Here is a 12570-nt window from a genome sequence, read left to right as displayed (position 1 = left end):
GTGAAGCCGCCGGGCCGCCTCAGCGGCCGCAGGGCCCGCGCCACGGGGAAAACACATCCGGCCATCCTCGGAAAAGAGAGCCATGCTGTACCTCAGTACCCGCACGGAAAGGGCTTCGCAACGGGCGCAGGCAGCCCCCTCGAGAGCTGCCCGGGCGTGCTCCATCCCCTAACATGAGACACACATCTCATCTCCAGAATCTCCATCCGTGATGTACCGAGGGCAAGAAAAAACACACCTTCTGTACATCTGGTTGCCGGACATGCTGGTAGACTTCTTCTTCAGGTAAGACATACTGCTTGTAGGACTGGAGCTTTCTTCAAACAACATACAGAGCGCCTGCTGAATAAAAAAAAAAGCTAATGATGAGTGTGTACAGGTGTGCTTTATACTCCTCCGGTTATTCCGTCACACCGTACCGTTCTAGCAACAAGCCAATAGGATTGGAGTGATTTCATTCACGTTCAGACCTGCTTCGCCTAGAGGCGTTCCCATAGTGTCGTAACCAACGCAGTTCGAGTTCCCTCGAAGGGGAACGACTTGTTATCGCAGTGGTTACACATTTACAAGAGGATTATCCGTTGTCGGACTCACCCTGAAAGCAACTTCGCTGCGACACCAGCGACTGAGGTGCACCCACCTCGCGCTGTGAGTCGCAGACAGTTTGTGCCAAAGCGGACATATACTGTAGTTTCAGTAGGCTATAAAAATGGAACATTAAAAACTGAAGCCCTGTCTTGCTCTGTTGGGGATTGTAAGCGGCACTTTATCAGAGGTGCTGAAGTTAACCTGTGTGGAATTATTCATGAGATTTGTGTTTGATCACAGGTCTTTGTCGGTTAGTTTCGTTTTCCCATGAGCACCTCCTCGTTTCATTCAGTTCTGTGTCTGTCAGACGGTCGAGGGGATACTTCCAGCAAATCAGTAACATAATACAGTACATGTCAGAGAACTCAGTTTGTGGGAGAGATTCTGAATGTGCAGAAAGTTTTGAACATGAGCAGATAAGTTAGTGTTTCCCAAACATTCATTTATTTGTGGCGGCCTGCCACATTATCAACGCTGATCGCCACATATTGATCTTCAATTTTATTTTACAAGGCCTATTTAAAATCGTATTAGAGCTGCAGGCAGCGCGTATTCGCGCAGCACATCCTCTCGCTCGTCTCTCTCTCCCTGTTAACACAGCTGCACAAATCTGTCCAAAACAATGCTGTCAATGTTGGAGACCCAGCTATTAAAAGTTATTAGCAAGCATGTAAGGAGCCTAGTTAATGAGGAGAGCTAAGTTAATGTTAGAATACAGCTGGTTTTCAAGGCTAACATGCTGTATCTGTCATCTGTGGGAAACCCTGAGTTATGATAAGTTATTAATTCCAGTCAATAACTGAATTAAAATTAAGATTAGATTAATTTATTACTGAGATGAAAAGGGGCCACAAACACATTTAAATAGGTTACTTCCCCACAAAAGAGGAGGTAAGATTTAATCATGTGTGTTGACTCAGCAGGGATGATATTAAATAAGTTGATCTACAGGAGAAAAATATTTAAAAGCAATAAGAATGCCTGAGAGCTTCACTATATTATATTCTATTATAATTATATATTTTGAATTGTCACCTGCCACCTGAATTTTTAGACATTTCCACCATAAATTGGTGCAGAAAAGGCAGAAACTAGAGCAGAAATTTCCCCCAGAATGCATGGAATGATGTGTTTAATGCTCAAAATCTTCTGGGGGAGGACCCCCATACCCTCCACTTATTAAGTGCCCCATCCAGGAAAACAGTACCTGGCTTCACACACAGTTTCTGGGAGGAAAATTCACTTATTTGTTAAATATAATTACTTTTCACATGGCTTTTTTGTTACCTTTTCCATGTCAACAAAGAGTAACAATAAAAAATATAGACGCAAGCAGCGATTCGCGGGTTCATATTTTTTTTCCCAATATCGCCATCAAAATAATTTCACAAATACAGTTGAACATTGTTATAAAACATATCCTGCAAGTTTTGTAACACTTGGACAACCATTTTCTGATTTATAGCTTGATTTGTATCATTCCACGATGCATTTATAGCGCCCCCTAGTGGTGGATTCGAATGAGACTTTCAAGGTATGTGTAAGGTGCTGATGTAGACATATCCTGCAAGTTTTGTGTTGATTGGACAAACAACATGCATTTTGTAGCCTGTTTTGTGTTTTATCCCCTGCAGTTTGTTGCATTTATAGCACCCTCGGGTGTTTGATTTGAATGAAACTTTCAGGGTATGTTTCTGGCACTCATGTGCACATATTCTGTGAGTTTTGCGATGATTGGACCAACAGATTTGTGTCTATTTATGTCTTAAACCACGCCCCTTTATATGAAAAAAAACTAAAATGGCAGATGTTTTTTGTAGGTGGATCTTAATGAACCCAGGGGGTATTTTGTAGAGCACATTGAGCTGGACTTCTGTGAGAAATTTCAAGTCAATCGGACTTATGGTGTGAATTAGGTGGCCTTTAAAAATTGGTTTAATATTTCTGTGACAGTGCGAGCACATCTGTTAGAGTTACTGTGCCAAGTTTCAGCTTTCTAGCTCATTCCAGCTCACAGCAAATGGAGAAAAGCAGACTGCCAACACAAAAACAATCGCTAATATAGCCGCAAGCGGTGATTCGCGGGTTCATACCTTTCTTCCCCAATATCGCCATCAAAATTATTTCACACATACGGTTCAACATTGTTATTAAACACATCCTGCAAGTTTTGTAACAACTCGACAACAATGTTCTGATCTATAGCTTGATTTGTATCAATCCACGTCCAGTTACGATGCATTTATAGCGCCCCCTAGTGGTGGATTTGAATGAGACTTTCAAGGCATATTTCTGGCACTCATGTGGACATACTGTGAGTTTTGTGATGATTGGACCAACACTTGCGGATTCTTGTCTATTTATGTCCTGAGCCCACCCTTTACATGTTTATTGGTCAATATCTTGAAAACGAAAGGAGCTATCAACAAGCTTTATGCAACTTTATATACGCTAAGGCCAATGATGATCCAGAGAAAATTTGGTGACAATTGGAGCTATGGTGTAGGAGGAGATGTAAAAAATGTGTTTGCATTATGGCAAGCGGCCATAAAAAATCCTGTTTTAATGTGTTATGTATCTGTATGTGTTGAGTAGTAATAGTTCTTCAAATATGCTAGTTGACCTTTTCCTTAAAAAACAACTACAGCTTTTATTTGTAGGAGAGCACTGACTGCAAAGAACAAAATGTTTACTGGGAACAAGCCCACTCACTACCCCCCAGCTATCAAAAGCAAAACTTCAAGGGGAAAATATATACATACATGACTTCGAGAAAGACCAGAAATTCTGTTCCTGGACCACTACAAAGATGGAAGATCCTGCAATTTAATCTTCTGGATGGATGAACCATGTGCCTGGCTGAATGTGTTCAGCTCTCATTACCCAGCAATAAAGAGAGCAGGCATTTGTAATGGATGGAAAATAAGTATACTAGAAGAAAATGACTCTGACACCAGCAGAATAACAGTAAACCTGTTCAAAAATGGAACTGCCATGATACAAGGCGACCTGAGACAGTTTGAGCTCGACTTTCCTGCTATGAGACTGAGAGCTGAGAAGGAGAAGGAGGTCCTCGCAAGCATCGCTCCAACCCTGGAAGTCAAACCGTCCTGTTCTGTCCCTGCTCCAGACAGACAGCCTGCAGATGCTGACACTGATCCTCTCCTGCTTCAGCACTCTGAGGCCCTGGACATCATGAGAGAACACTTCTCCCAGATGGAAATAGAACTGGTACAGATCAGAGCAGCTGGACCAACAGCAGCCTACCTCTCCTACTGTCAGTGACTTCCAGGCCAAGAAAGAACAGGACAGTGTCAACTCACAGCTGAGAGAGTTTCAACAAGAACTAACTCATCAGAGAAGACAGCTGGATCATCTCAGTGAGGAGGTGAAGGAACTTAGGAAGAACAGAGACAACTGCAGAACTGAGTTGGCTACTCTGAGAGAAGAGCTACAGGACCGGGACAGGCTCAGTCTACAAGCCAGACTGAACTCCACACAACCCCCTGTGCCCACCTCTCAGATCCAGACCACATCCAGCCAAACTCTCACCACACCTGCTGAAGGACGACACAGCCCTTTCCTCGAGGACTCCCCCCCCCACATCCAGCCTGGTGCAGACTCTAATCCCCCCCCTGTACCAACCAGCTGCCTCCATACAAACATCCCAAGCCAAGACGCCAGTCACACCCCCGCACCTGTCCAAGGCCCGGCCTCTAGCCAGCCTCCGGCTAGGAGCTCCAGACCTGAAACCACCACCACAGCTCCACATCCAGACCCGACAGCTGAGACTGAACAAACACACACAGGCAGAAGGGCTGACATTATCCTCCTCATGGACTCTAATGGGAAGTTCCTGGATGAAAAGACCTTATTCCCAAGGCACAGAATGGAGAAGATCTGGTGCCCCAACACCAGGAGAGCCCTGGAGCTGTTAACAGTGCCTGAGCTAGGCTCACCTAGCTACATCATCATCCATACAGGCACCAACCACTTAAGGTCCTAGCAGGACAGATTGGCAGACTCTCTGGGGAGAGTCATTGAGCAAGCCTCCACCAATTTCCCTACCAGCAAGATAGTTATATCCACACTGCTGCACAGGAGAGACTTCCACCCCCACACTATTCACAGAGTGAATATCAGACTCTCCAGGGACTGTGCCCTCAAACCCAACGTGTTCTTGGTCCACCACCCGACCCTGCACCTGGACTACTTGTATGATAACATACACCTACACAGAAATGCAGTCCCCACCCTTGCTAGGACCCTGAAGGATGTTGCTCTTGGAAGGAGCCCTACTACCACTCCAAGGGGTAACCACACAACACAGACCCCACGCAGACCTCCAAGACCTCCTAGACCTCCAAGACCATCCAGACCTCCACCATACATCCATCCCCGGCCGTCAGAGAGGACGGCCAGGCCACCAAACACACCGCATCATCAACATCCCAACCCACAGCCAACACAACACTGGCCACTGATACCCAGCCAGAGAGCCCCCCAGCCTGGAGGTCCTATACCCCCCCCATCCCAACGGCAGAACTAAGACTACAGGAGCAGCAGCCTATTGGACTGAACTACGCTGCAGCGGTGAGAAGAGCAACAGCCCCGCCCCCCTCTGGTGAACTCAAAGACATATTACACATGCCAAACCTGCTCTGCTCTTGCCTCATATAGCAACATGGTGAAAGAGCAGAGACCTCTTAGAGACATCACAATAATTCATAGTTTAGCATGTTGCATATCATTTTAAACGAATAGTAATATAAGGACAATTCTTAACAGTATTTCACACATGATACACTCTAAAATGTCACTCAAAGTTTAATATTTTATTTATTTACCTACAACTCTTTTTACACTTTTTTTTCTTCTTTTCGTTTTTTACTAGTATTATTTTTTAATATCTAGTTTACTATTATTTGTTTTTTAAGGTGTAAGGTCTAATTTTTGACGCTTTAGACGCTTTTAGACCCGAGCGCCACCAAGGGGACAGGAAAGGTATAACACGTAAGTGTTTAAAACTCTGCTTACACCGACAAGGATCGCTAAGTAGGTCTACCTATCACCACGTAATTGCATAAACGAAATTTTGCTGCCACGGTTACATCTAAATTGTCTCTTGATAAAACCAGTAACCAGCAAGTATACTGAGGACAGGTAATTAAGCTTTGTTACGTTTTATATAACGATTATAACCTTTTTCCATAGTGTTTAGCCTCGTTTTAATTGTCTTTATCCGAATGTTTAGAACTGAGTATTTTTACAAATGTCGATATGTGTGGAGAGAGAGATTAAAGGGAAATACGCGCAACTATATTTCTTTACCCCAAAAGTTAACACCTTAGGGACTTCCCCTGAAATCCACTCCAAAATTGACGTCACCACTACCTAATGAAGTCAATAAAAGGCCTTGCTGTCTTTTGTCTTCCCTTCTCTTCTAAAAAAAAAGCTTGTTCTTCTCTTCTAAAACTCTCTTGAAACTAAACGTATACGCTCTCTTAACTTCCTTTACTTTTGAAATTCCGATTTTTTTTGTTTCGTACTTAAATTTCCTTCAGACGAGCTGAGAAAGCTACGACCCTGAATTCCAGTTTTCTTAGCAGGAGATTTGATTTTTGATTTTTGTTTTGGGAGCTGCCTGGGTGAAACCTTCCCCAGACCCGTTTAATCTCAGCAACATTACATAGCCAATATTCCAGAGGCCTCGCGAACCTACGGGCGAATGTGTGAGTTTATTTGATTTTGTTCTTGCAACCTCGTCCAATCGTTTGGACCAGAAACTCAGAAGCCTTCATTTATGGCCTTGAATGAATGAAACCACGGCTCTGACGACAGAACCCTGAGTGGGCTCCGCTATAGCGACACCAAACGAACTGAGATCAGAGTAAAAGCCTGGGCTGATGGCCCGTTGCTGCAAGCGCTTCCCACAAAGGACTCCAAATCCACCGGTTTCGAACTCAACTCGGAAACGCCACTGGGGTCGGGCCAGAACCAACTCCACGAGCCAACCGGCAGTCAAGCCTTGCTACGGGACCTGCGGTAGGGCAAAACAAACCACACTCTGTGACTCGTTGGTGTTCTCTAGTTGGCTCCATCTACAGTTAATAAACCCCTAGATTAGTCAAACTAAATCTGCAACCTAATTTCGTCATTCGTTCCCTCATACTCGTAGAATTCTCTCCCTCTACAATATAAACTGAAATTCAATCGAACCTTACATAGGCTACCCTGTTCATTACCTCCTGGTTGTCATATTGACTGTTGTCCCTGTAATATTACCACATTTACCCACTATTGTACTCTCTTTTGTTAGTTAATAAATTCACCTTGAGCACGATGATGTTGTGTGTGTGTTATTAAGAATCTAGAGTCCCTATACATAGAACTCACCCTCAGATTTGAGATTGACTGATTGACTAGAGTTTACGATTTCAGAATAACTGAACCAGTAACAACTAATGAATTACCAGAAATTTGTGCAATTCTCAGGCTATACTCAAGCACCTAAAGCCTTGGGTGGACAAGCAAATCTTTAGGTGGTGCTCCTAATTTCGAGGCATAAATTAATATTCCCGTAAAATTTTACGTAGCCTAGATCTGCTACTATATATATATATATATATATATATATATACACACACACATACATACACACACACACACACACACACACACACACACACACACACACACACACACACATATACAGGCTAATCTATATGTATATAAGCAATCTATCCACCATAACATCAAACTACAAATTGACTCCTCAACCATCACTCCAACCAAGGTGGTGAGAAACTTGGGTGTCATGATTGATGACCAGCTCTCCTTCTCAGACCATGTTGGTCATGCCGCGTTGCTCTGTAATACATAAGGAAAATCAGGCCCTACCTCTCTCAGGACGCCACTCAGCTTCTGGTACAGGCCATGGTTATCTCTCGCGTGAACTATTGCAATGCCCTCCTAGCAGGTCTTCCAGCTTGTGCGGTGAAACCCTTACAAATGGTTCAGAACGCAGCAGCGCGTCTGGTTTTTGATCAGCCCAAATAGGACTCATGTCACTCCATTACTCAGCCTCCACTGGCTCCCCGTGGCCTCCAGAATCAAATTCAAGTCACTAATGCTTGCATACAGAGTGACTACTGGGTCTGCACCATCTACCTAAACTCTATTATACAAACTTACGTTCCTTCTCGCCCGCTATGCTCCTCCAACGAACGCCGCCTGGCTCTGCCATCCCTTCACAGAAAGCAATCCCAGTCCCGGCTATTCTCATCTGTGACACCACAATGGTGGAACAAGCTACCACACGCCATCAGAGCAGGGGCGTCCCTCTCTAACTTCAAGAAGCTCTTGAAAACTCATCTCTTCCGAGAACACTTCCTCCTATAACACCTCCTAACCTCTAAAAAGCACTTCCTGTGCTCTTCTTCTTCTATCCCCTACATTGATCTTGTATTGATTGCACTTTTTGTTTTGTCTTTCTCGCCACCTGCCTATCTTCGGTTTGAGTAGGTAGTATAGAATGGGTTTGGTGGAAGCTTATAAGCTAGATGACCCTTATGAGAGTGGTAAAGCCTCGAATATACTCTGGAGGGGATGTGCAGACGGACAGCTGCGGACCCCACGGACAGGGACTACTTCTGTTTATACAACTTTCAGGAGTCAACTTGACGGACTCGTTCCACACATATGCAGTAGATCGGTTGGCAGCCTGCACAAACCCTACGCATACCCCCTCTGATGACGATTTTTTTCGTCATGCCTTGAGGATGCGGAAAGTATAATCCTTGCTTAAGAGGGACTCAAAACAGTAAAATCCAAAACAATGTTGAAAGTCTCTAAAAAGCTTTATAGTTTGTGCTGAGGGGAACAGCAGTCAGGTGATAATTATCTGTGGGTTTTCAAGCCACAGCTTGTTGGCTTTTAGAAAGTCAAATTTGTAGGCGCTTTGGTGAAATACGCAAGATTTTATGGAAACATGTCAAGGTATGCATTCAGTACAGCAGTGTGTAGCAGACCTAAATTTTAGTCATGCAATTTAATAAATTTATGAGAAGTTGATACCCAATTATGAATTAATATTCATAAAATCAAAATTTTCCTCGTTTCAGGGCACCACTGGAGTTGTTATAATCTCCGGACCTCTAGGTAGTTTTAATAATTATACAATTATTACTAGTGATCAGTTAGTTAATAATCGCTCAATTATCTTAAATCAGTCAGTCAGTCTCATATCTAAAGGGTCAATTCTCTTGGCAGGAACTAGAAATAGGCAACACACACAGCTCTTGATTATATTACAGTGAATTTATTCTCTAACTAAGGTGATAAAAAGATGGGTGGATACAGGGAACATAAACATTTGCTGAACAATGAGCCTGGAGGTTCGATTGTGGGAAGCATTTGACTCATATGGCATAGAAGAGCTAATCAAAGTAAACTAATGCTATGATTTTAGGAGTTAAAATGGACATCTGATCATAGAACATGTGTTAAGTCTTACTGCTTGTCGACAGCCTGCTTTTGGCCTGTTGCACGGGTCCCATGCTAGCTGCCCAATCCTGGCTTTTTGCTAGGGATTCTCCGGGGTTCTCCGTGTCTGATTGAAAACGCCTCCTCCGTCTGGCAATTCGGCTGTTTTCAGGTTTCCTTCGTTGTAGCTGGCGAGACCACGTGGCTTGGTCTGACCTCGGTGAAGTTGGCTCGACGAAAAAGGCTTAAAATGGAACTTGGTCGTTCCTGAATTAGTCCAGTGTAACTTAACGGACTGATAACTTTAACAAACAAAGGAAATAAAGAAAATAAAACATGAAGGCAGATCGATGTCGCGGCACTTCAGGTGTGTAGCTTCAGGCGAACAAAAGGCCGGTCTCGCTGGCCGAGTGAGGGCGTCGCCTGGCGAGGCACGCCGATGCGTGCTGAAGCGTCCAGGGAGCCGAGCAGAGCGGAAGAGAGCCAACAGCGAAGAGAAGCGCGAGAGGTCGCGTGTCGCTCTTTTGTTGCCTGGGGCGTGGTTCCCCAGGGGGCGTCTCAGGTTTCCCGAGGGACTGCCTTTCTAAACTTAATGTCTAAAAAGAAATCTATTTGCGCGTATTATAATCAAATATTTTCCACAATCGAACCTCAATGGTCGAACGGTTGTACTGTTCTAGGCATTTGGTAACAGGAAACAATTGTCACATTATTGGTCAGGATATTTATACATTTAACGCCATTTCCAACGAGGGCATGTAATACTTATTTCGTCCACTTGGGGGAGCTCAGGTTACATGAGGAAAGCTTGGATTACATTAGATGAAGGAGTGTCTTGCTGAAAATAAAAACACTGCACAAGTTCTTTTCAGCACGGACAGCAACAACAGTTAACATAACTACTCAAATAGAAGCAAACGTAATCAGGTAACTAAAGATTTAATTAAACTTAATTAAATGCTTTGAGTCTTTGGAGACTGCAGTCTTTGGCCATTCAAAGTTCAGTGTCTGGACCATGTCACACCTGTGTGAGACAGGGGTTTTCCTTTTTGATGTGGTAATAAAACAAAGAATAAGGTCAGTTGCCACGGAAACGTGTTTGGGGGGCCAGTTTTGATAGGCTGTTCAGGGAAATGCCAATGGCTGGTTCGTGTCCCTTTGTCAGTTTAACAGTCAGGTCCCCGCGTTATCAGCTTCGGAATCAAAATGGTGCCAGTTTTATGGTCGGGCTAGCACTTAGAGAAAGTAACTCTGACCCCTCCCCTTCTTCTCTGGGGAGGAGAAAGGAATTTAGTGTAGCTCCAAATTCATTCAATGTAAAATGCACAAAGCCACACCGTTGTTCACTACAAGTGTTACCTGAGGAGTAGAATGTGATGTAGGGAGAGGGCCAGTGCTGCCTCATCTTGTAGGGTAGCACCCCTGGGATGCTCAAGAAATGCAGGTAGGTTGAGATCCTACTGGCTTGAATGGCCACCAAGTTACCACCCACTCCTACACAGGGCAAGAAAAGACAGAGGACAGACTATGTCACAGCTTTTGAGAAAATGCAAGTGATGACCACATACAAAAGCTCCACTGGTGGATGAATTATCTTGGCAAAGGAGAAGTGTTCACTGTCGTGGTAATTATAAAATATATATCTGGTGAGGGACTGAGCAAATAATTGAGTTACAAAAAAACGTTGTCTTTTGAAGAACTTATTAATAAAAGAGAATAAACAGAGAAGTACTAAAACAAAAATCAAAAAACAAAAACCTAGGACAGTCACTAATGTCTGGCCCAGAGCAAAGGGATGCATAATCATTTACACAGTCTAAGTGTCTATGTTTTGGGGAACATAGATCCTCTCCCAGCCTTGACTTGTCCCAGTCAAGGCAAGGAGAGGAACAGCTAGTAAGGAAAACAATAAAACAACTTCACATCTCTGACCTAAACCCTACATATGTGTTATTATGTATAAGTATAATAATAAAAAGAAAAAGGTGATGATTTGAAGGATTTAAAACTATATATATTAATAATATTAATAATAATAATAATAATAATAATAATAATAGTAATAATAATAATAAAAGTACTAAAAAAGTATATTATAAGTAAGCCTAAAAGATTATTAGAGAAAGAATCGATCCATCGTTCTTGGTAATGCATAGGGCAGTGCAGAAGCATGTATGATTCGTCAAACTCTTTACTAATCTCACTCAGGTCCCCCACCACACAGAGTGATGGGAAACCGGGATGGGGTACATTAGCCGAATTGATAAGTCTTCAAATATGCCAGAACAGGTGTACATAGCTACATATCATGGATCTAACTATCATTGATGTTCCCTAAGAAGTTTAGGCACGTTTGACTGCATAAGATCCCATAGTCTTGTGCTTTCTCGTCCCTCTCCTCTCTCCTCCTATCACTTTCTGCAGGTGTTTCTGGAGCTGTGGAGTCTGGATCTGTGGTAGCGAGTCACCTGCTGCCCCCATGTTCCTGCTCAACACACTCTGCTACAATTATTGTTACTAGTCTTATTATTAGGGGTCCAAGCCCGAGTGGACTGGGAACTTGCTTGACTTGAAATTTCTCACACAAGTCCAGCTCAATGTAAGCTACAAAATACCCCCAGGGTTCGTTAAGATCTGCCTACCAAAAACCTCTTTTGAAAAACACACTTTTTACATCTCCTCCTACACCGTAGCTCCGATTGCCACCAAATTTTCTCTGGATCATCATTGGCCTAAGCGTATATAAAGTTCAATTCAATTTTCATAAAAGAGCAGGTCTAGACCATACTCTGTGATGTTATTTACAGAAGCCCAACAATTCCCACCAAGAGCAAGCACTAGGCGACAGAGGCAAGGAAAAACTTCCTTTTAAGAGGCAGAAACCTCGAGCAGAACCATGGCTCAGGGTGGGCGGCCATCTGCCTCGACCGGTTGGGGGTGAGAGAGAGAGAGAGAGGGCAAGAGAGGAACAGAGAGAAAGAGGGCAGGAGAGGAACAGAGAGAAAGGAAGGAGGCAGCCTACACAATATACACACAGAGGTACAGACAGTAAAGGTGATGTTGCCATAGACTAAATGACTAAATGTTAAATGAAAAAATGGTATAGTATTTATAGTAGTGTTAATGATAATTAAAGCTGCAAGCAGCGTTGGGCGGGCCCTCGCACTTGTACCGCGTCCACGTGTGAGCCGGCCGAGTGGCACATTCTGGAGCTCTGCCGGTGCGGCTGTGAATTTCCTACGCGGTTCCGACGCCGCATGAAGGTGCTATATGTCACTTCCTGTGTCCCCTATGTGGAGCTACATAGCACTTGCCGCTATGAATATAAATCGGTATTGGCGTGTAGATGTCTGCGGGGTGGGAGAGTTATCAAGCACGTAAAGTTTGTTTCAGATGTGAGCATGTACACTGAACAATAATGTACACAAACAATAAAATAAATTCCTTGCCTTGTTGTTTATGTGTACATACAGAGGGAGAATGTGAGAACAGCACACA

The 12570-nt window shown here is 43.6% G+C and overlaps 1 protein-coding gene across 4 annotated transcripts in view; it reads right to left on the bottom strand.

The window, feature by feature from the left end:
- The window catches only part of LOC123974871 (solute carrier family 41 member 1-like), a 54947-nt gene that overhangs the window by 24666 nt on the left and 17711 nt on the right, over positions 1-12570 (bottom strand). For 3 of the 4 annotated variants that reach the window (XM_046055846.1, XM_046055849.1, XM_046055847.1), the window contains exon 8: positions 10432-10566. The exons of the other annotated variant lie outside the window; for it this stretch is intronic. In XM_046055846.1, coding sequence (XP_045911802.1) covers positions 10432-10566 — 135 coding nt within the window. The remainder of the gene's footprint in view (positions 1-10431; positions 10567-12570) is intronic. 4 annotated transcript variants of the gene reach the window in all.

The sequence above is a fragment of the Micropterus dolomieu genome, linkage group LG08 (assembly GCF_021292245.1).
Source record: "Micropterus dolomieu isolate WLL.071019.BEF.003 ecotype Adirondacks linkage group LG08, ASM2129224v1, whole genome shotgun sequence".
In the NCBI taxonomy this organism is placed as follows: Eukaryota; Metazoa; Chordata; class Actinopteri; order Centrarchiformes; family Centrarchidae; genus Micropterus; species Micropterus dolomieu.
This window is presented reverse-complemented; position numbering and strand designations above follow the sequence as displayed.